Raw genomic sequence first — 24,721 nt, forward strand, 5'->3', positions numbered from 1 at the left:
GAAAGATAGAAAATGTGGCAAAAGATCACCTTGGCTTAACCATGAGATCTTGTGTGACCTACAAAATAAAAAGGCATCATATAAAAAATGGAAACTAGGTCAGATTACAAAGGATGAGTATAGGCAAATAACACAGGAATGCAGAGGCAAGATTAGAAACGCAAAGGCACAAAATGAACTCAAACTAGCTATGGGAATAAAGGGAAACAAGAAGACTTTTTATCAATACATTACAAGCAAGAGGAAGACCAAGGACAGGGTAGGCCCACTGCTCAGTAAGGAGGGGGAAACAGTAATGGGAGACTTGAAAATGGCAGAGATGCTTAATGACTTCTTTGTTTTGGTCTTCACTGAGAAGTCTGAAGGAATGTCTAATATAGTGAATGCTTATGGGAAGAGGGTAGGTTTAGAAGATAAAATAAAAAAAGAGCAAGTAAAAAATCACTTAGAAAAGTTAGATGCCTGCAAGTCACCATGGCCTGATGAAATGCATCCTAGAATACTCAAGGAGTTAATAGAAGAGGTATCTGAGCCTCTAGCTATTATCTTTGGGAAATCAAGGGAGACGGGGGAGATTCCGGAAGACTGGAAGGGGGCAAATATAGTGCCCATCTATAAAAAGGGAAATAAAAACAACCCAGGAAACTACACACCAGTTAGTTTAACTTCTGTGCCAGGGAAGATAATGGAGCAGGTAATTAAAGAAATCATCTGCAAACACTTGGAAAGTGGTAAGGTGATAGGGAATAGCCAGCATGGATTTGTAAAGAACAAATCGTGTCAAACTAATCTGATAGCGTTCTTTGATAGGATAACAAGCCTTGTGGATAAGGGAGAAGCGGTGGATGTGATATACCTAGACTTTAGTAAGGCATTTGATACGGTCTCGCATGATATTCTTATAGATAAGCTAGGAAAGTACAATTTAGATGGGGCTACTATAAGGTGGGTGCATAACTGGCTGGATAACTGTACTCAGAGAGTAGTTATTAATGGCTCCCAATCCTGCTGGAAAGGTATAACAAGTGGGGTTGCGCAGGGGTCTGTTTTGGGACCGGTTCTGTTCAATATCTTCATCAACGATTTAGATGTTGGCATAGAAAGTACGCTTATTAAGTTTGCGGACGATACCAAACTGGGAGGGATTGCAACTGATTTGGAGGACAGGGTAAAAATTCAAAACAATCTGGACAAATTGGAGAAATGGTCTGAGGTAAACAGGATGAAGTTCAATAAAGATAAATGCAAAGTGCTCCACTTAGGAAGGAACAATCAGTTTCACACATACAGAATGGGAACAGACTGTCTAGGAAGGAGTATGGCAGAAAGAGATCTAGGGGTCATAGTGGACCACAAGCTTAATATGAGTCAACAGTGTGATACTGTTGCAAAAAAAGCAAACATGATTCTGGGATGCATTAACAGGTGTGTTGTAAACAAGACACGAGAAGTCATTCTTCCGCTTTACTCTGTGCTAGTCAGGCCTCAGCTGGAGTATTGTGTCCAGTTCTGGGCACCGCATTTCAAGAAAGATGGGGAGAAATTGGAGAGGGTCCAGAGAAGAGCAACAAGAATGATTAAAGGTCTTGAGAACGTGACCTATGAAGGAAGGCTGAAGGAATTGGGTTTGTTTAGTTTGGAAAAGAGAAGACTGAGAGGGGACATGATAGCAGTTTTCAGATATCTAAAAGGGTGTCATCAGGAGGAGGGAGAAAACTTGTTCACCTTAGCCTCCAATGAGAGAACAAGAAGCAATGGGCTTAAACTGCAGCAAGGGAGATTTAGGTTGGACATTAGGAAAAAGTTCCTAACTGTCAGGGTAGTTAAACACTGGAATAGATTCCACAACTTCCCTAGGCAATCTCCATCTCTGGAGATATTTAAGAGTAGGTTAGATAAATGTCTATTAGGGATGGTCTAGACAATATTTGGTCCTGCCATGAGGGCAGGGGACTGGACTCGATGACCTCTTGAGGTTCCTTCCAGTTCTAGAGTCTATGAATCTATGAATCTATGGTGGCAGCTTATCAGATCTAAGCTGGTAATTAAGCTTAGGGGAATTCATGCTAGTACCCATATTTTGGATGCTAAGGTTCAGAACTGGGAATTATATTATGACATGGTGTGCAGCGTTGGGATAAGAATCCAAAAGCCAGTGAGTTAAAAGCAAAAGCCAGTAAGATTATTATTTTTCTTTTTTCTCTGCTAGCTGCTTATAAGCAGAGAAAAGGGTTTTTAAAAGCAAGTCTGCAGGGTTTTTTTTCTTTCTTTCTTCCTTCTGAGTATACTGAAGGCAGAGAGATTAAGGTTTAACAAGGGTCTTTTCTTAAACAAAGCAGGCTTAAGTGAGCAGCAACAGACTCCAGCAGAACATATTTGCAAATGAAAAGTTTTATATTCCTTTTTACCTTACTGTGAGTAGCTAGGAGAAAAAGGAAAAAAGACACTGTTGCTTAGCAACAGAGAAAGCAGCAGAGGAACAGCAGTTCAGGCAGTAAAACACCAGAGGGCGTCCCAACACAAAAAAGCAGGAAACATGACTTCCAGGACAAAACTGGATGCAGAGAAACAAATCAAAGACGCAGACCACAGGTGAGACATGGAAAAAAAAACTACAAGAGATGGAGCTGAGAGAAAGAGAAAGAGAGGCTGCCCACAGGAGAAGAGTTGGAACTCCTGAGGGAGGCCCACCGGCAGGCCCTGGAATTAGAACAGGCTAAGCAACAGAACACAGCCAATCCTAACAACACTTCACCAGTTGTTGTTCCACATCCCAAAAAATTTCCCACCTACAAGGCAGGTGATGACACTGAAGCCTTCTTAGAAAATTTTGAAAGGACCTGCCATGGATACAGCATCTCTGAAAACCAGTACATGATAGAGCTGAGGCCACTGCTCAGTGGACCCTTAGCAGAGGTGGTAGCTGAAATGCCTAAGGAGAACATGAACGATTATAAACTTTTTCAAACCAAGGCCAGATACAGAATGGGGATAACACCTGAACATGCCCGTCGGCGGTTCAGAACCCTAAAATGGAACCCAGATGTGTCATTCCCCCGACACGCCTACCACATTGCAAAGAATTATGAGGCCTGGATATCAGGAACAAAGGTTAACAATATGGACAAGATGCACCCCCTGATAAAAATGGAGCAGTTCTTAGATGGTGTTCCTGAGGAAATAGAGAGGTACATCTGAGATGGGAAACCCAAAACGATAACTGAGGTGGGGGAGATTGGAGCCAAATGGATGGAAGTGGCAGAAAAGAAGGGGAGCGACTACCCCACTTGACTACTGTCAAGGGGAGCGACTACCCCAGGGGGCACACCGACAATAAACCCTATAACCGAGGGCAGCACAAGATCCCACCTACTACCCAAGGAAAGCCACAGATGCCCTATTACCTCACCTCACCAGTTTCCAGTAACCCACCTCGGCCCAGTGACCAGTCAGCTGGGCGATGCTTTAAATGTAATGAACTGGGACATATAAAGTCCAACTGCCCAAAGAACCCCAACCGAGTGCAGTTCATTACACCACCCTCACACCAAAGATCCCCAGGCCCAGATGCCTCTCAAATACCCTCGGAGCGAAGGGAAATTTTGAGAGTGGGCGGAAAGAAGGTTACCGCGTGGAGAGACACGGGGGCACAAGTGTCAGCTATCCACCAATCCTTGGTGGACCCCAAATTCATCAACCCAAAGGCCCAAGTGACAATTTACCCCTTCATGTCACAAGCCGTAGACTTGCCTACAGCTAAACTACCTGTCCAGTACAAAGGCTGGTCAGGAATGTGGACTTTTGCAGTTTATGACAATTATTCCATCCCCATGCTACTGGGGGAAGACTTGGCCAACCAGGTGAAGCAGGCCAAGAGAGTGAGAATTGTTACACGTAGCCAAACCAGGCAAGCTTCCCGACCAATTCCTGTTCCTGAGCCATCCACAGAGGCCCCGTCTGTGTTACCAGAGACCCAGACCAAGGTAGTGGACCCGAATGCCCTACTAACGACTGAAACAGCCAAAGTGCCTCCAGTCCCAGACCAGGAACTGGAAAAGCAACCAGCACCAGAACCATTGCCAGCACCGACACCAGCGCTTGCAAACCCATCTTCAACCCCAACGCCAGAGGGCGCCAGCAAGCCTAAACCGGCTGAAGCAGCAGACAACCACACCCAAGAGGCTCAGCCAGAGACTGAAATATCACCTGGTGCACCAGCAGAGAGCGGTTCACCCGCAACGAAAACAAATTGGAGGCTAAGTTGGCTCTCTGACAACCTTACAGATTCAGGATCTAATTTCCTGGCAGGAACCATGAAAGAACTATGGGAAACTCATGGGGTGAATCACTTGGTTGCCACCCCTTACCACCATCAAACCAATGGCCTGGTTGAAAGGTTTAATGGAACTTTGGGGGCCATGATACGTAAATTCATCAATGAACACTCCAATGACTGGGACCTAGTGTTGCAGCAGTTGCTTTTTGCCTACAGGGCTGTACCACATCCCAGTTTAGGGTTTTCACCGTTTGAGCTTGTGTATGGCCACGAGGTTAAGGGGCCATTACAGTTGGTGAAGCAGCAATGGGAGGGGTTTTACCCCTCCTCCAGGAACTAACATTCTGGACTTTGTAAGCAACTTACAAAACACCCTCAGACACTCTTTAGCCCTTGCTAAAGAAAACTTAAAGGATGCTCAAAAAGAACAAAAGGCCTGGTATGATAAACATACCAGAGAGAATTCCTTCAAGGTAGGAGACCAGGTTATGGTCTTGAAGGCGCAACAGGCCCATAAGATGGAAGCATCATGGGAAGGGCCATTCACAGTCCAAGAGCGCCTGGGAGCTGTTAGCTAACTCATAGCATTTCCCAATTCCTCCCTAAAGCCCATAGTGTACCATGTTAATTCTCTCAAGCCCTTTTATTCCAGAGACTTACAGGTTTGTCAGTTTACAGTCCAGGGAGGAGATGACGCTGAGTGACCTGAAGGTGTCTATTATGAAGGAAAAACTGATGGTGGCGTGGAAGAGGTGAAACATCTGCAGCGGCAACAAATCAAGGAGCTGTGCACTAGCTTCGCCCCATTGTTCTCAACCACCCCACGACGGACTGAACGGGCATACCACTCTATTGACACAGGTAATGCTCACCCAGTTAGAACCCCACCCTACCGAGTGTCTCCTCACGCCCAAGCTGCTATAGAACGGGAGATCCAGAACATGCTACAGATGGGTATAATACGCTCATCTACCAGTGCATGGGCATCTCCAGTGGTTCTGGTACCCAAACCAGATGGGGAAATACGCTTTTGCGTGGACTACCATAAGCTAAATGCGGTAACTCGTCCAGACAACTATCCAATGCCACGTACCGATGAGCTACTGGAGAAGTTGGGATGTGCCCAGTTCATATCTACAATAGACTTAATCAAGGGATACTGGCAAGTTCCGCTAGACGAACTTGCCAAGGAAAGGTCAGCATTCATCACCCATGCGGGGGTATATGAATTTAATGTGCTTCCTTTCGGGCTGCGAAATGTACCCGCCACCTTCCAAAGGCTGGTAGATGGTCTACTAGCAGGATTGGGAGAATATGCAGTTGCCTACCTCTATGATGTGGCCATTTATTCTGACTCCTGGCCCGAACACCTAGAACACCTGGAAAAAGTCTTTGAGCGCATCAGGCAGGCAGGACTAACTGTTAAGGCCAAAAAGTGTCAAATAGGCCAAAACAGAGTGACTTACCTGGGACACCAGGTGGGTCGAGGAACCATAAACCCCCTACAGGCCAAGGTGGAGGCTATCCAAAAGTGGCCTGTCCCAAAGTCCAAGAAACAGGTCCAATCCTTCTTAGGCTTGGCCAGGTATTATAGGCGATTTGTACCACACTACAGCCAAATCGCTGCCCCACTGACTGACCTAACTAAAAAGTTCCAGCCAAATGCAGTTAAGTGGACTGATGAGTGTCAAAAAGCCTTTACCCAACTTAAGGCAACGCTCAAGTCTGACCCTGTGCTAAGGGCCCTGGACTTTGACAAGCCATTCCTAGTAACCACAGATGCATCTGAGCGTGGTATAGGAGCAGTTCTCATGCAGGAAGGACCGGATCACAACTTCCATCCTGTCGTGTTTCTCAGCAAGAAACTGTCTGAGAGGGAAAGTCACTGGTCAGTCAGTGAAAAGCAATGCTACACCATTGTGTACGCCCTGGAAAAGCTACGCCCATACGTTTGGGGACGGCGGTTCCAGCTACAAACTGACCATGCTGCGCTAAAGTGGCTTCATACTGCCAAGGGGAACAACAAAAAACTGCTTTGATGGAGTTTAGCTCTCCAAGATTTTGATTTTGAAATTCAAAACATTTCAGGAGCTTCTAACAAAGAAGTTGATGCACTCTCTCATGAAAGTTTCCCAGAATCCACTGGTTAAAATAGGTCCTTCAAATGTAAAAAGTCTTGTAGTTTACATACTTAGTAGTATATGTAAAGGTGCATGTGTTGTATTAATCTGTTTATTAGAAAGTTCTAGGAAGAAATCACCACCAGTGAGGTTCCCCACTGTCTGCAATTTGGGGGGCATATCAAAAACAGATAGTTAAGGGTTAATGTCTCTTTTACCTGTAAGGGGTTAACAAACAGGGAACCAAACACATGACCAGGGGACCAATGAGGAGACAAGATACTTTCAAATCTTGGTGGAGGGAAGCCTTTGTTTGTGTTTTGGGGGTTTTGCTTTGTTCTCTCTGGGTCCTGGAAGGGACTGGACGTGCAACCAGGTTTCTTGCCGATCTCCCTGCTACAGTCTCTTATATATTCAGAATAGTGAGTAATTTAGTAAGAAAGGCAGTTATAGTCTTTTGATTGCTTCTGTATTTGCAAATGTGTAGTTTGCTGGAAGTATTTTAAATTGTATCTTGCTGGGGCGGGGGGAGGCTTCTTTCTAGTTTCTATAAGCTGACAGACCCTGTAACTTTTTACCATCTAAATTGCAGAGATAAACTTTTACCTTTTTTCTTTCTTTTTATTAAAAGTTTTGCTTTTAAGACCTGTCTGATTTTTCCCCCTTCTTGAGGCTCAAGGGAATTGAGTCTGTACTTAACAGGGAAGGAGGGGAGAAGGGGGAATCCCTTTGTTTTAGATTCACGGAGCTTGAATCTGTTTTGCCTCTGAGTGAAGGAGAAAGGGGAGGGGGGGAAGGGACATTCCTCCCTGTTTTAAGATTCAAGGAGTTTGAATCACGGTAATCTTCCAGGGTAACCCAGGGAGGATAATCCTAGGAAAGGCAACAGTGAGGAAAGGGGTTTACTTTCCTTGTGTTAAGATCCAGGGGGTCTGGGTCTTGGGGGCCCTCAGGGAAGGTTTTGGGGGGACCAGAGTGTTTCAGGCACTGGAATTCTTGATTGGTGGCAGCTTATCAGATCTAAGCTGGTAATTAAGTTTAGGGGAATTCATGCTAGTACCCATATTTTGGATGCTAAGGTTCAGAATTGGGAATTATATTATGACACCAGGACGTCTGGGAGGATTTTGAGACCACAAAACTGGACAGCTGTCCCCATGTACTGAGCACCCTTGCAGATTTCTCAGGACAGCTCTCATATAAAAAAGGGTTTGTTAGACAACATGGAAATGACACAAGTCAGCGCTACTTCAGGGCACAGTGAGACTTTCCACACTAATCCATTTCCTGCCTAGCAGCACAATTGCCCTCTCTCTTATGGAGGCCACTTCAGGGAGCTCAGGCTGGAACTTTCATTTGGCCTTTGGCTGCTGTTATCTTTTGGACCCTTTCCACAGGGCCGGCTCTGGCTTTTCGGCTGCCCCAACCCCCCACAAAAAGGGGGGGGTGCACCGGAGCGACAAAACGGGAAAAAAAACACGGTGCTGCCGGAGCGGCAAAGCGGGGCGGGGCGCTGTGTGTGAACAAAACAAAAAACAGCGCGTCTGGCGTGGCAAAGGGGGGGTCGGGGGAGGGAACAAAACAAAAACGGCGCGGCTGGCGCGGCAAAGGGCGGGGGCAGACAACGGCACGGCCGGCAAAGCAGAGGAAAAAACAAAACAAAAAAACCCTACAGGACGGCTGGAGCCAGGGTGCAGGTGGACTCCGTGTGCTGCAGAGTGCGCGCCCGGTCTGATGGGGGAGGGAGAGAGAGAGAAGGGGGGCGGCGGCCAGGGCTTCCGGGCCAGGACTGCTGCGCCGCCTGCCCGGAGGGCTCCGCACCGCTCCGGTCGGCGGGGAGAGAAGGACGCGGGCTGCCCTGCCGCGTTTGCTGCAGGTCGCTCCCCTCCTCCGCCCCTACAGGGTAGCGGGAGCAGCGAACAAAAGAAATGCAAAGGGCCGTGCAGCCCCAAGGTTTGGTCAGAATGCCCCCCAAGCTCCAGCTTGCGCAGTTGGTGCCTGAAGCTGCCCTGCCTTTCCAGTAGGGGGTTTGCTGTCTGATTCATTTGTTAGCTGCAAAAATATAAACATTATTTACAGCTATCTAATTGGCTCTAAATTTAGTTGATGCATCCAAAGCATCCTTTCTTATTATGCTCTCCTAGGATTATGCAGGCACTAGTTTGTGTGTCTGGAGATTAAAAAAAAACACAAAAAACGCACCACCAACAAACAGAAAAATAGAGATTGGGCACCCTTAGAAAAAAGCAACCACAGATATTCTTACAGTACTACATGGGTCTAGCACAACGAGATTGTCCCTTATGCTTCAGTCCCCAATATTTTCTCCTTTTGCTGGCATTGCATTGGAGGTAGTTAGACTAGCAGACAGAAAACCTGTTTTGTCTGAACCAGTTACTATAGCTAGCATTGCTGCTGAATCAATTCTTATAGTTACCCATGGGCTCTATGAGCAGTTTGATGACACTGGTGCTAATGTACTTACTACAACTAATACTGTTACCAAGGTTGATAAAATACAGTGGAAACACTAAAGAACTTTGCGTATGTACCTCAGACTCAACACTCTGAAGCACCTTCTCATGGCAAGGCCCAACATTGTAGTCCCTTTCCCTCACCCTCCTCCTCCAGATTTCAGTGGTTTGTGCAACAAACTTGGCCCTTCAGGCAGGTCATGCTAAGAGTTCCACCCCTTCCAGAGTAACAGTGCTCACATTCAGAAAGTAAGAGGAACTAAAACTCTCTCACCCCTCTCCCAGACTCTGTAGAATTCTTCCTCACTGTTACAGAGCCCTGACCCCACCCCAGGGCTTTCTCCCTAGAGGCCCAGCTCCTTCCAAAGCACTGACCCTCAGAGTTTCTTCCCTGGAATATCTCTTTTCCTAGGCTGCTTTAGCAGTCTCCTTCTCCCTGCCAAGGGCAGTTCCAGCAAACAAGCAGCTTTCTACAGACCCTTCTGGGATTACTTTCCTGGAGGGAGAAAGCTCAACTATCTGCCTGTTCTACTGTTACCTTATGGTCCTTCAGCTATAGGAACCATCCAGTCTGGTTTCCCCCAGCCAGCTCTAATCCTTTAATTATGTCTCCCCTCCAGGTGCTACACAATGGGCTAACTGGGCTCTCCAGCTCCGCTTAACCCTGTAACTGCCAGTGTGGGCTTATATACCCCATCACAATATGGAAAAAAGAAACTCTAGAAACAGAAAGAAAATACGATATGAAAATATTAATAAGTCCCTATTTAGGGATAATTTCTTGTTGCACTGCAAAGTAATGATATAATAGTGCAATTTAGAAATCTTTACTAAAGCATCCAATATCCACATATGGGATTATATTTGCCATTGTACAGAGGCCAACACAAGGCCTATGCAATACTTAAGTCCCACTTTACCCTCCAATGGGATTTAAGTATTGCATTGATGCCTGGTGCTGACCCTCTGCACAGGTATGAAATTCTCCCATTGGGCCATTAGCATCTGGGAGGGTTGATCTAGCCAACTCTGTTCTGTTATTTTTCATTTCTGTGACAAGGACTTGATCAGTTAATTCAGATACCAATTTTGAAAATATACCTAATATTTAAGTCTCTAGAAAAATATCTCTGTTCTACTTGTACCATAAATGTAATCTTTAATCCTCTTATAATAGAAAATGGGTGGTATAGTTTGTGTGAGGCAAAAAGGTGGAACAATTAGACATATTTCCAGTTATATCTAAAATTACCCCTCCATTGTACAGAGGCCAGCACAAGGCCTATGCAATATTTAAGTCCCACTTTACCCTCCAATGGGATTTAAGTATTGCATTGATGCCTGATGCTGACCCTCTGCACAGGTATGAAATTCTCCCATTGGGCCATTAGCATCTGGGAGGGTTGATCTAGCCAACTCTGTTCTGTTATTTTTCATTTCTGTGACAAGGATTTGATCAGTCAATTCAGATACCAATTTTGAAAATATACCTAATATTTAAGTCTCTAGAAAAATATCTCTGTTCTACTTGTACCATAAATGTAATCTTTAATCCTCTTATAATAGAAAATGGGTGGTATAGTTTGTGTGAGGCAAAAAGGTGGAACAATTAGACATATTTCCAGTTATATCTAAAATTACTCCTCCATAAAAAAAAAATACTCTGGTGTAAGGCAGAATTTGCTGTTTGCGGTGTTTCTGCTTGTCCTGTTTCCTGCCAAGCTTAGCTTAATTAAAAACCAAAACCTTTATGGTTTTTTGGACTTATAATGCAAAAAGATTTTTCACTTCTTAAATGAAAAAGGAAGATAGCTCTGTCAGTCCGGCTCACAACTCTGTTACTGATCCAACAGATTCTATATTAGATTTTTCCAACAGCTGACTGTAATTTTAATATATATTTAATGATCATTCTTATTCCTATCTGAACAATGCTAGTTACAGGAGCTAGACTGTGACTTGGACTACATATTTGCACAGAGGAGTAAGAACCTCCCTTACTACTGTCGCAGGGGCTGAGTATGCTGGAGTAAGCAGTTGTTGAAAGCTGAACAAGTGTAAGTGGAGCAGATGAGTGGAGAGTGAGCAGAACCTTGACTCAGTTCCCCAGTGTGTTGGCTAGTGTGGGCGTTGTAATTTGCTTCTTCTGTAGGGCCAGCAGTGGTGAGTTGTATGGGCCTGTGGTGCCTGTGCTCCACCAAAATGAGAGCTTGGGGGCCTGGCTCCACCAAAGTTCAGGGCCAGGTCTCTCCCCCGACTGCCGCCCCTGACTGCCTCCCCCAGAGCATCTCCTCCAGCCCCACCTGCTGCCCCCTGGCAATTTAAAAGGGCCCAGGGCCCCCACCGCCAGCACAAAGGGGCTAAGGAGGCTTCCTGCCCACCTGCTCCACTTCTGGAAGCCGCTGGAACATCCCTGCAGCCCCTGGGGTGATGGGCATCTCCACACGCTGCCCCAGCCCCGAGTGCCAACTCTGAAAACTGCAGCCAATGGGAGATGCGGGGACGGTGCCTGCAGACAGCAGCACACAGAGACCCACTTCAGCCCCCCTGCCTGTGAGCTGTTGCTTTTGGGGGCTGCCCAAGGTAAGCACTGCAGCCCTCTCCCTCTCCCCCACCCAACCCCCTGCCCGAGCCCAGACCCTGCACCCAAACTCCCTCCCAGAGGGCGTCTCCCGCACCCCAACCGCTTGCCCCAGCCCACAGCCTGCACTCGAACTCCCTCACAGAGCTTGCCCCCTGCATGCCATCCTGAATCCCAACCTTCCTGCCCCAGCCCAGAGCCCACACCCAAACTCCCTCACAGAGACCATCCCCTGCACCCGCTCCTGCACCCCAACCCCCTGCCCCAGTCCAGATACCACATCCAAACTCCCTCAGAGCCTGCCCCCTGCATCCTGGTATTATTTTATTAGTGTAACACTCCTGTGCCCCACACCCTGTCCCAGCCCAGACCCCTCACCCAAATGCCATCCCAGAGCCAGACCCCTCCCTCCTTCAACACCCAAACACCCTCCCAGAGCCTGAGGCAGGTGGGGAGGTTGACTTGAACCCATTCTGGGCTCCACAAAAAATTATACAAACCTGTTGCCCCTGCCAGCAGCAAGTTACTTTAGCAAGGTAGAAGTTGGAAGGGAATTGTGCCTTAGAGGGATGAGTCTGAGGCACAATGCCACCCAAGGCTACTGCTGGGTGGTGCATCTTACTACATCTGCGGGAATTCTGTACCAAAAAATTAAAAATTATGCACACAATATTTTCAAATTCTGCAAAATTCTGCATATTTTATTTGTTAAAATAACAATATAATCACACCAGTTTCAATTATTTTTGGTCATTTATTTCAAAATACTTGTCAGCAAGTATGTCTAACAATACAGACAACAAAAAAAGATTCAGAAAGTGTTTTTTGACAAAGAGATTCCTTACTGAGCATATTAATACAGAACTCTGAATAACAATTCACTTAAACTAAATACGGAATCAAATTTCCTGGACCCCCCAGAAGCAGTGCAAAGGCTAGGGGGAGTCAGAAGTAACGGAGGAGCTGAGAAATAATTGCTGGGAAGATGCTTGGTTATGAACTTAGAGGGTTGTTGGGTATGGGTGGGAAAAGTATGGAACAGTGTTTTGGGGTGAGCGGGGAGGGACTATTAGCTTCTCCCATGAAGACCCTGGCAGACCCCTAGCCTCTCCCATTCAGTCAAGCACATGTGTCCCTCCCTGTCCACTCAGACACCCACTCCCCACATCCCATGTGGCCCTGAACCCCCTCCATTCTCTTTATGGCCCTGCAACCTCTCCCCATCCCCATGTGCCTCTATGCCCCCACCAAGCCACTCCCCTGTCCCTATGTAGCTCTCCAACCCCTTCCCCCCATCACCATGTGGCCCTGCACCTCCTTCCCCTCTGTGTCTCTGTGCCTCCACTCCCATTCAGCCTCTGACCCAGTCTGTCCTCCCCCACTAGGCCTTATGAGCCATTGTCTGACCCCCACAGCACTACACACTGTCTGTCTCCCCATGGTCCCTCTTGCCTGACCTGGCCTGACATTGCCTGGATTGGGAAGAAGAAAGGCTCTTTCTCAGAATTCCCACAGGAGTAAAGAATCTTACACATTACCCCTTGATTAAGGTTGTGCATCAAGGCAGACTCTAGCCTTGTATGCAATTAATACGGTTTGTGTAAACTCCTTTCTTTCCTTAAGATGTTTGTGAGGATTTCTGTCTCCATACAAAAAAACCATTGTTATCACCTTTTACTTTCAGCATTTTTTTAAGACTCAATGTCATGATTTATTACTTACTAAGAAATAAAAAAGTAAATAAACAATGCTATATTATTTAATGGGACAAATCCTGGAATCCTTATTCTCATGGTTTACTCAGGCAGAAGGTCAATCCTGCATACAGCACCTACTCTAGTGGTTCTCAAACTTTTATGTTGGTTATCACTTTCACACAGCAAGCCTGAGTGCAACCCCCCTTATAAATCAATAACACTTTTTTATATTTATCACTTTATAAATGCTGGAGGCGAAGAAGGGTTTGGGGATGGAGGCTGACAGCTTGCAACCCCCATGTAATAACCTTGCAACCCCCTGAGGGGTCACGACCCCCAGTTTGAGAAACCCTGGCCTACTTTGAGGGCTTAAGGATCAGATTTTCAAAGGTATGTAAGTGCCTAAAGACCCAGATAGGTACCTAGCGGGATTTTCAAAAGCATCTAGGTGCCAACCTCCCATTGAAATCCTACTGGGCACTTTACTTGCATCTTTAGGCCCCTAAATACTTTTAAAAATCTTTCCCTAAGTGGTTCTAGGTTTGAGGTTGACACTATGTAAAGGCAGGCACAGGGTTTTTCTGCCCAGGGCAAAAAACATTTTTGGTCTCCTCCAACCACCAAGTGGACTGCCAGAGGAAAAAAAGGTGGTGGGGGGGGGGGAAAGCAGACTGGACCAGACCAGCCAAGAGAGCAATGCTGATTTGGCACCCTCAAAGGTTGGTGCCCAGGGTAACCATCTTGATTGTCTGCATTTAGGGGAAGCCCGCTGTACAGGGGTGAATTTACCTCTCAGTCCTTACTCAGGCAAAACGTCCCATGAGTAAGGACTGAGTAAACAGTGGATAAGGACTTGAGGATTTGGCCCCGTGATTGTGGCTTAGCTTTTATGTGCTGTCAATATATTCATTTATTTACCTATTTGAATGGTTTCTGACACAAATTAATGCAGAGCAGATGCATACATTTACTAAGTCCAACCTTTTAAAGTCACATAGTCATATTTTATCATCTGTGTGTTTTGAAGGGTTTTACAATTAATATGCTCCTTCCTTTGGGTGCACATCATATTAACAGTTGCATTTTTTCATTCAAGATTTCTGCTAATGGGTTTGTGTAATTACAATCTAGTTTGGGGTCAGAATCAAGATGCAATGAGGGTTACTTTCTAGTTCTGGCAGCATTAATCTCTAGCCAATTTCTGATGAGTGGGTAGGATTCTGAAATTGTTCATTAGAAATTGCTCCCCACAGGACCATGGATATGAACAGGTAGACAATTTCTGAATTAACTTGCTTCTTCACACCAGCAATATATATATTTAACAGATTCCTTGAAGTTGCATTGTTGATGGGGAGTATAGAGGACTGTACGGATTAGCTACTAAAATCATATTCTGACAGGAAAACCTTACCATGGTTATATTGATGACTGCGAGGTAAGGAGGGAGCTTGCTACACAGCACATTCTGTTTCCTCAAGCCCTACCTTAACTTATTCCTGGCTTTGTTCTCCTTTGGGCCACACAGTGGAAGGAAATAGAAGGGCCTTTAGAAAGTTAACAGATTAGGTATTTTAATCATATTGGGTCCAACTTCCTCTCAATGTTTTATGATATTCAGTTTTTCCTTTTTCTCAGCAAAGAGTCATAGATTTTATGGTTAGAAGGCCATCTACTCTGACCTCCTGCATAACACAGGCCATGGAATTTCAAATAGTACGCAGTTTAGTACAATTATAGTTCTTAATTTACTGAATATGGACATTTCTAGGATTAGCTTACTCTAATGCAAGTGCACTGAAAACCCAGGTTGAATTTGGACCATAGAATTTTTTATAACTGATATCGGTATACTACTAATACCGCAAAAGACTCCCATGAAAATTCCCCTTTGGCCTGTGATAATAAAGCAGGAGTGCATGGTGCTCGCAGAGCGGAGAGGACAGGAAGGAAATCTGTCATGGTTTCTATTTAAACAAAATTTATAATCAAGTGAGGAGGCAACATAACTTACCATTTAGTTAAAATGTTTGCACATTGTTTTTGAAAAACATATCAAGTAAGAGTATAGCACAATATGCAACCTCTCTACTTTGATATGAAGAATGGGAGTGAATACCGTCTAGGGGACTCTGGCTGTATCCTGCACTGGGATTTTTTTTTTTAAATCTCTATTTGGTGTAATCCATTCTTAAAGCAAGACGCATGCTCCTTTAGAAATATTAAAATGAGTCCCAGACAGAAGCAATCCCTGACAGAGATGATGTATTCTTCCAGAGAAGGGGTAAATGCAGTCAGAGGCAAGAAAATTATCCAAACTTCAATTTCTCTTCGTTTCAGTTCTGGGTCTTATACTACAACCAACCATCAGTGTGGCATCTAAGCACTTTCCAGTGAGACATTAAGCAACGTGACCAACATCTGTTATGTCTGAACCCTTCTCCAAGCAGGAGGAGAATTTTAACAAGGGGCACCCGATAGCCCCTGATAACCATTTTCAGGTGAGAGACACCAGAAAAATTATTTTCTATCTTTCGCTTTTTATTTCTGTTGTCTTTACATAATTTAAAGGAACATAACTTTTTAAAAAAAAATCAATATTTTTACTGAAAATATATTACCTGCTGGTATATTGGTAACTCCCAAGAAGTACTATCATGGAAAAAGAATGAAGGAGGTGAAAAAGTCTTTGTTTGCTTTGTGCAATTGGCAGCATTTTGAGTATCAAGGCAGTTTCATTTTTCCTGTGTATACAGGAAGGCTGAAACTCACCTGTGTGGCAGAGCAAGTTCCATTAACCACTTAAGTCTTGCTTAAGCACTCAAAAGAAGGCTGGTCTTTAGTGGTGAATTGCATCCTTGGTTGATTAATCAGTTTCCCTGTCATTTATATGGACCTTTTAAGCCCCAACGGAAAAGAGAAAAAAATTTACAATCACATTTCCGTATTTTTTTAAAAAGTACAAGAGATAGCAGGGGATCTCAGGGACAGCTGTAGTACCAGAAATTAATTTTACCTCTTTTTTCAATTGACTGCGTCCCTTTAAAACTATGACAGAAGATAGGTGATAACACATGCTATCAAACAAGGTTGTAGTTATATAGTACAAGTGGATCACTATATTGTTAAAAAATGTAAATGTTTCATTTTTCAGGTGTAAAAATGTAGGTTTTTTAATTCATTAAAGAGTTTGTTATTTGACCTGTGATTTTGAATCCCGGTGACTTTTCAGTATACAGTCTAATGAGGCCCTGGGCCTGATTCTCCACTCACTTATACTTACATCATTGTAACTATTGGTGTCAATGAAGCTACTCCTGTAAGTGAGAAAAGACTCAGGGTCTGCTTGGTGTTTTAGAGTCAGATTCTGTCACTCTTATTCTCCCGGAGTAGTGCTTTACTCTCCGTCATCAGACCCACTGATCGGAATGGAACAAATCACAGAAGATTGTATTCCCAGCATGAATAAAGGTGGCAGAATCTGGCCCTTACAGATTTTGCATTTCTCACATGATTTTCATGGTTATGAATAAGCTCTTGGTTGCTAACGAAAATTAGAGCTTACACTAAAGGGTTACTGTTCAAGTTTAAAAGTGTTTTAATATAGCATAATCACTGCCTTTATGCATATGGCCTTCTAGCTCCTTTTGAAGTCAATAACAAAACTAACATTGACTTCAGTTGGAGCAGGTTGGGACCTCTTTACATATGTGCCTTTTGTGATAGATATGTAAAATTTTCTGCAATATCCAGAACAAACCTTATTGAATTAAGTTTAAGTATTAGTTCATTTTATTAAAAATGTAAATGCTTATGTATTATTGTGTAATTGTATGTAATGTCTCTAGGGGGGAAACATACCTAATGTAAACCATAGGAAGTCTTAGGATCTTCAAAGGACTCTTTTAAACAATGTGCCAGACAACAATGCACTTTCAGCTAAGTGGGTTTCCTAGGAAAACTCTAGGGGGAAGTGAATGCAAATATCCTGTTTTGCAAAATCCCAGCCTGTTGAAGCTATGCCCTGAGGAGAGGTCCGTTGTCCACTGTAGGAGTGCATGGTCATCCCTCCCTGTCAATCTTTGAGAGAGGCCATGCCTTCTCACAGTCACACACACAGAATATGAATCTGTAAAAAGAGGGCAAATCAGCTGTCTCTAGAGCTCAGGCCCTCTGGGCTGAGCCAAACAGTAATCTGCCATTGGGGCTCAAATAGGATGACGCACCCAAACGGTCTAAGGCTCCAGCCTTTAGGCAGGGCAGAACAATGAATAGACTAGGGGCCCAGGCTCTCAGGTAGGGAGGGGCACTAAACAGTCTAAGGCTCTCACCCTAAGGATCTAGCATACTAATTCTGGCAGACAGTAGACCAACACAGGCCTTCTGGCCTAAGGTGGGGAGGCTGCCATCCCAGGCGAGGGGTTGGCAGCAAGTGGGTAGGGTGTCCCAGCCCAGGGGCTTAACAGTGGCAGAGTGTTTCACTACTGCATCAATGGGGATTCGGCCACAGCACACTGACCTGAGTTCAGGCAGCAACAGAGCTGGACGATAGTCGGCTGTACCTGGGCTACTTCCTATCCTCCCTTCAGGGTGTACCTGAATCCCAGGGTCATCCTCCATCTCCCTAGGGTAGACTGCCAGTGGCAATCCCAACAGCTCCTCAGCATCTGGCAGCTCTAGTACATCCTCAGGACAGCAACAGACTTCTGCTGCTGGAGCAGGTTCAAAGCACCTGTCTCCCTCAACTGAGCTGCAGGACCCGCCTTTTGTATTTCCTGTTTCTGTCCCACCCCTCTGCTTCTGGCAGGGTGGCCATGGCCTTCCAGGTTCCGCCCACCAGGAAGCATGCAGCCATCCCTCCTTGTCAATCTGTGAGGCCTCTTTGCTACATCTACTGATTACCAGCTCCCAGAATCTGAGTTCAGAGGTCCCAACTATACAAAGGACAGGATGACTTATTCATGGGTGTGCTTTTTCTGAGCAAAGGCGGTTATGAACTGTAATCACAGAAAAACCCTTGGTGGAGTTTTAAGGAATGACTCCTACCAAAGCCCTTCTTGGAATTAGGGTTGATCTCTAGTTAGCTTATTAGAATGCGTGTAGGGTTCTTTGGGTTTTTTTTAAATTGTTTTAATGTTTTCTGTTTCTCCTTAATATTTAATGTTTTTCTCTTTCTCTTTCTCTTTCATATGGTGTCCTTGATGAACAATCGAAGGGGGAATACAGTTGCAGTTGCCCAGAACTGTGACACCATTACATTATCTATTTTAGCATAAAAATTATTGATAACTTTAAAGGTGGACACCTCATGGTATATTTTCAATGAGGGCTACACATAAAATACCATAATCACATATCATGCCCAACAGTTGCACTGAAGTCAATGGAAATTTTGCATACATAGGGACTGCAAGATTGGGATGAGCATTTGTTTTTACAAAAATTATATACCTCTACCTTGATATAATGCTGTCCTCAGGAGCCAAAAAATCTTACTGCATTACAGGTGAAACCACATTATATTGAACTTGATTTGATTCACTAGAGTGCGCAGCCCCGCCCCCTCGGAGCACTGCTTTACCGCGTTATATCCTAATTCATGTTATATCAGGTGGCGTTATAACGGGGTAGAGGTGTACTTTAGGACCTATGCGTGTAAATATTTCCAAGGGTAGGGCTCATTTCTGGCAGAGGTCTCATGGAAATAAGAGTTTGTCAGAGTAGCTATTTTTATAATAGATTACCATCCCAATTCTGAGGTCCCTACACAGGCAAAATTCCCATATACTTCAGTGTGGGTTTTGGGAATACAGGATAGGACCTAATACGTGAATTGGCTTGACTTCACATAGTAAGCACAATTGGTAGAAGCAGCCCTCAGAGTGGTGGTTCTTGTTGATTATTGTGATACATTTCATAGTTTATTGGTAATATAAATTCCAGTATATGATTCAATTTTTTGTCAAAAATCCTTCAGCAGCCATGGTAAGTCACCAGTTTGCCAGTTTAAGATTGTGCATGTGCAGAGGCTGCAAATGTAACACCATCTTCTGATGCAAATGCCTGCTTATTTACTTTATATAGCAATCTTAGCAAGAAAACTATATGTAGCATAGGTCTATAAAATTACTGGATTTCCTCTCATGGTGCTTTCAGCCAAGGACTGGGCTTTTTGTTTCTCTAGACTGAGATCTGATTTGAGGAGGCAGATGTTTTGTAGTCTGTGCTAATATTATTCTGCTCAGGTATCCCTACTGATCAAGACTCTGGAAATGAAAGGCCATATTTTACTGCAACTAGATTGATGTCAAATCCAGTCCATGGGGTAGCCAAAACAAAATCAAAATACCATCCCCACTTTGGTTTACTCCTTCCCAGGAATTATTAGCTTGGTCAGCAAAAGGTTTCTTAATGTGGTATATACCAAAAAAATTATTACAAATGACTGTAATCATTAAAAATAAATTTGATGCTCATTACAAGAGTAGAAGAATGAATATTAAAATATTTTTAAAATCACAATACTACTAATTTAAACTAAGAGATTATTTTCAGTTTGTTAAATATTATTGTAAATTATTGAGAAAATGGTTAATAAAAATGTGTTCACATTATACAAACAAAATGCAAAATAAATTAACTAGTAAATATTATATATGCTGGTCTAAAAATGTAAATCAGAACACACCTGAAGATTGTATGAGGATAAAAAACTATGAATTGCTTCCATTTCTCTGTTAAGAAATTTTAATTACTGGAATGATAGTTCCTATCTAAATCTGAAAACCTATTGCAGTCTCAATGTATAGTTTTGATGGTATTCAAGCTGAGATAAGAACGAATTATAAAGCTAAATCCTAGAAGGTGGTAAGTTTTACTGACTGGTCCTAGCCACCTGTTTGTCATGTCTCTTGGCGATTAATTTTGTTAATATAACATCTGAGTACAAAAACACCGGGGAACAAATTACATCAATGGAGTTAAAATAGGGATGAATTTGGCCCTGCGTGTACTAACGTCGTCATAATCTCATTTGATAGGTATTTTGACATATCACAGAGGCTACTTTATATCAACTTTATAACAACACCTGATTAAGGCCTTTGATTATAGAGATATTAATGAGTGATGCTGTCACTTCTATGACTGATTATTGTAACATTTATTTGAGGATCTTCCAACCTTTGCTGTCAAAAAAACCTGCAGCTGATACATAATAATAAAATTTTGATTAATAAGGGTTATGAGAGTCTGGGTTCTAGTTGTTTCATCATACTACTCTTAAACTGAAAAGTCATTCATTACCAGTGAAATTGCATATTAGTATTAAAAGTACTTTGGCTTTAATATCAATTTAAAAATACTGCTTGAGAATCTCTATGACTTACTATGTTCTTATGGCCCTACTCATTCCAGGAGATGAGTGTTTGTTTGGTGGTTTGCCTTGGGTACAGTTTGAAAATATTAGAGGCTACATTCTTTAATATTTATGCCCTATACACATGAATAGAGGTTTAATCTGTTGCAGCCTTTAACTAAAAGTTGAAAGAGTATGTGATAAATCAGAATTTCACTGAATTTAAATAGTAAAGGGCTCAGCAATATTTTTGAAGTGTGCTGCATACACAATGTAGCTTTATGGAAAGCATCAGTTGTCTAGGAATTTGATCTCCAGTGAACAAATCCTTCAAAGCTTATATGTAATGTTCACCTGGCTCCTGGCATAAACCACTCCACTAAGCCATTGGATTGTCAGAAAATTTTAAACTGCTCCAAGACAGGCAGACAACAAAGCTGCACTTCAGTGATTCTTCCATGTTAGTGTAAGAGTTCAAGCAAGCAGAAGGAAAGAGAAATACATTTAGCTTCAGAACGGTGGATAGTCATAAGCCAATTTATGATGGCCTTGTACAGGCTTTTAGGGAACCAACTGATTTTTTCCCCAAATCAACTGATTTTATTTCTCCTTTAAGGGGAGAAATAAGGGAGTTTAGGCTGAAACTCAAAAGCATCTTGGATATTTTTCCCTTAATTTTTTAAAAATGTAATATTTTAATATGGGACCAACCTATGAATAAAAGATGAGACCCTGTGAGAATTGGAGACAAAAATCAATAAGATATTTAAGTACTTACTTCCTGGAAGATATATAAATATTAGTCAGGATAATGAAAGAAACCAATCAAAAATAGGAGTTAAGCATTTTTGTGAGATATTTTCTCTGCATTATGTAAAATAAAGTTTCCTTAGATACAAGTACAGGGTAAGCTTTTTATAGTAAACAAAAAGGGAGCTTGCTCAGCTGGCAGGCTTTCAAGCTTTTATATCTCTATAATCAGTTAAACACACAAAATAAAGTTACACATTCAACGCATTTATTTCTTTGTGTACAAAATGTTTTAATTTATCAACATTGTGCAACAAAATATACTCACACTTACACATCAAATACAACATTTCACTTCCCTTCTCTCTGCCCTTGGAAGTGGCAACACTGTTTGGCAGTTCAGCAGCTAGAAATAAAGTGCTATAATTAAGCAGTATTGGAATGTCTTCATTTTACAAATGTGATGTACTATTTTGTATGCAACCACATTTTTTACAGAACTGAAAGCTCCATACCTGAACATTCCAAAGAATACAAATATATATACATAAAGTGCTAATGTTTAAGCATGTTTTCAACAACTTCACAACATGGATCTAGTTCATTACAGGCACTGTAATTCACTAAGTAGATTGTCTCTGGGCAGCACTACAAAAAGAAAAGTCTCTTAGACATCACTGGGTGATCTTGAACGAAAGGACACTTTAGACTGAAAGCAGCCACAAAAAAGAACCCACATGGCCCTCTGAATTTCTTGGTTTCTGTAGGCATAAATGATAGGATTGATCATAGAGTTGTAAGTAGCAGGTAGAAGTGTGGCATAAGTGTACACGGAAGGGTAGTCAAGATCTCCAACTACACAATAGATTGCAAACGGTAACCAGCTTGCTCCAAAGGTCCCAATAATAATAGCAAGTGTAGAGACTCCTTTTTTAGTAGCAACATAGTGAGATGCAGTCAAAAAATGTTGCTGGAGAGCTATCTGATGTGCATGCCTGCAAACTATTTTGCAGATTTTAATGTACAGATGAAGCATGATGATAAAAACCAAAAAGAAAGAGGCAGACAGCAAAGTCACATTACTTTTGGTCAAGGGTCTGACAATGCTGCATGATGAATAGTCATCTAGACAATTCCAGCCTAGCACAGGTAGTAGTCCCAAACAGAGGGACACCCCCCAGGTAACGATCAGCATCATATGAATGCAGAGGACAGTCTTTTCTGAGTAATAAGTCAGTGCATTGTACAGGGAAAGGTAACGATCGACTGTGATGGCTAACAAGCTACTCACAGAAGCAGCGAAGGAGGCAACTAGGAATCCAACTGTAATAAGGCTAATGGTCTCTGACTGGATCACATATTGAACTACAAAATTCAGGATTAAGCCAACTCCAGCCAGTAGGTCCGCTGTGGCCAGGCTCCCAATGAGCACAAACATAGGTGTTCTCAGGGTGGGAGTGTAGAATATAATGGCCACCACGATGGCATTTTCACAGGCGATGATGGTCCCGGAGATGCAGAGCACCACGTCCCAGGGGTTGATGGCAAAGACGGGGAGCTGCGAGGAGAGCTCCAGAGAAGAGTTGCCATCGCTGGCCTGAACGCGGGCTAAAGGGACCCCGGTTCCATCGAGCGAGCCGCTTTCATTCATCTCTGCCGAAGCCAGGTGCGCCGCCTGTGAGCAGAAGAGGCGAGATGAGGCAAATCAGCACAAAGTGAGCAGCGGGGGCAGCTCCCGGCTCCCTTCCCCTGCCCCCAGACTCCCGGGGGGCCGGAGGGAAAGCGGGGCACAGAAATCCCCGGGCAGAACGAATGCCGACCCGCCGCCACCAGCGGGAAGTCCCTACAGAACCGAGGCCGGGGCTCTGAGCCCTGACCGTGGTGCTGAACCCGCAGTTTCCCGAGCCGGCGCTGAGCTGAGCCCAGCCAGGGGGGTGCGCTTGGCCCGGAGTGGGGTGGCTGGGCACAGCCGGGGGCAGGCTGCGGGGTTGCAGCACGAGCCGCGGGAGCGGGCTCTGCCCCGAGCTGTGCTCCGCAAAGCCGCGGTCCGGCGAGGGCAGTCGCACCGGGTCCTTACTTGGGATCAGGGCTGGCAGGCGCTTCGCATGAGCGCGGCGCTGCTGGCTGCCGAGCGCGGCCGGGGCGGCCAGGAGCCGGAGCAGGAGGCAGCTGGTGCAGCGGGCAGGGGCAGGCGGGCTGCTGCTGCTGCCGCCGCCTCCCGTGTGTGTCAGAGTGAGGGCGCGCGGGGGACCGCGGGCTGAGGCCGTTCCGAATGTGACGTCAATGGCAGAGCCCAGGGCAGGGGCCGAACTCCGGTGGCGGCACGTGGCCCCGGGGCTCTGCGCGGAGGGGAGAGGGGGAGACACAGCAGCCGCCGAACGGCGGGGGGGCAGAGAGAGCAGCGCGCGGGGGAGGGGGAGTCAGAAGGGCGGGAAGAAGGGAAAGGAGGAAGCTGAGGACTGGCAGGAGCAGTGAGGGCAGCACTGGGGGCAGCAGGAGAGACAGCAGCATAGAAGGGAGGGGGCAGCACTGAGGCGAGGGCAGGTGGAGGAGGGGGCAGCACCGTGGGAGGGGACAGGGGGAGCAGGGCCAGCTTTAGGAAGTGCGGGGCCCAATTCGAACCCTTTCGGCAGGGCCCTGGCAGGGATAACTTAAAAAGAAAAAAATGTAAAAAAAAAACCTTCCATTTCTTCTATGCATTATTTACTTTCCATAACTATATAAATGATAAAATTGTATATTATGTACATTGCATCATATATGCTGTTGATTGGTTATTAATGACTGCCATTTCACATGTTTGGGTCCCCGCCACTCCCTGGGGGTGTGCACGTGTTGGTTCCCGCTGCTTCCTGCCCCCCTTCATTGAAACAGGTGTGCAGATTACTGGCCTGGAAACTGCAGGGCAGCAGTGGACATGGGGCTGGTTTGAGGCAGGGCAGGGGCTGACTGGAGGTAGGGTCTGGCTGCAGGCAGGGCAAGGGGTGCGGGGCTGGGTAGAGATAGGGGAGTGTGGGGCGGGCTGGCTTCAGGCAGGGCCACATGGTGGGGGGGGCAGCCGGGGTTGGCAGGGCTGGAGACAGGAGTATGGGACTGGCTGGCTTCAGGCAGGGGTTGGCTGGAGGCAGGGCAGGGCTGGTGCGGGCACGGGTATGTGGCAGGGGTTGGCTGGAGACAGGGCAGGGGGTTTGGTAGGGACTGGCTGTGGGCAGGGGGTACAGAGCCGGCTGCAGGCGGCAGGGCTGGTGCGGGCAGGGCAGAGGGTGCAGCAGAGGCAGCTGGAGCCCCGGCCCTTTAAAAAGCTCCCAAGCCCCCTGCTATCCCAGGGCTCTGGGGGCTATTTAAAGGGCCCAGGACTCCCCTGCTTCTACCCCGCCCCAGACCTTTTAAATAGCCACGGGAGTCTTGGGGAATGCATGGGGGTGGCGGGACTCCGTCGGCTATTTAAAGGACCGGGGTGGCAGGG

General features: G+C 45.0%; 1 protein-coding gene across 1 annotated transcript; it reads right to left on the reverse strand.

Moving 5' to 3' along the window:
- Nucleotides 1-21,557: 21,557 nt before the first annotated feature.
- Nucleotides 21,558-23,405, reverse strand: GPR6 (G protein-coupled receptor 6). The gene is made up of 2 exons (XM_050951427.1): nucleotides 23,333-23,405; nucleotides 21,558-22,930 (listed from the first exon to the last, which is right to left on the reverse strand). Exon 2 carries the CDS (start codon nucleotides 22,904-22,906, stop codon nucleotides 21,923-21,925), a length of 984 nt encoding a protein of 327 aa, XP_050807384.1. The 5' UTR covers nucleotides 22,907-22,930; nucleotides 23,333-23,405; the 3' UTR covers nucleotides 21,558-21,922.
- Between the last annotated feature and the right edge of the window lie 1,316 nt (nucleotides 23,406-24,721).

Source organism: Gopherus flavomarginatus, chromosome 4 (assembly GCF_025201925.1).
Source record: "Gopherus flavomarginatus isolate rGopFla2 chromosome 4, rGopFla2.mat.asm, whole genome shotgun sequence".
Classification (NCBI taxonomy): domain Eukaryota; kingdom Metazoa; phylum Chordata; order Testudines; family Testudinidae; genus Gopherus; species Gopherus flavomarginatus.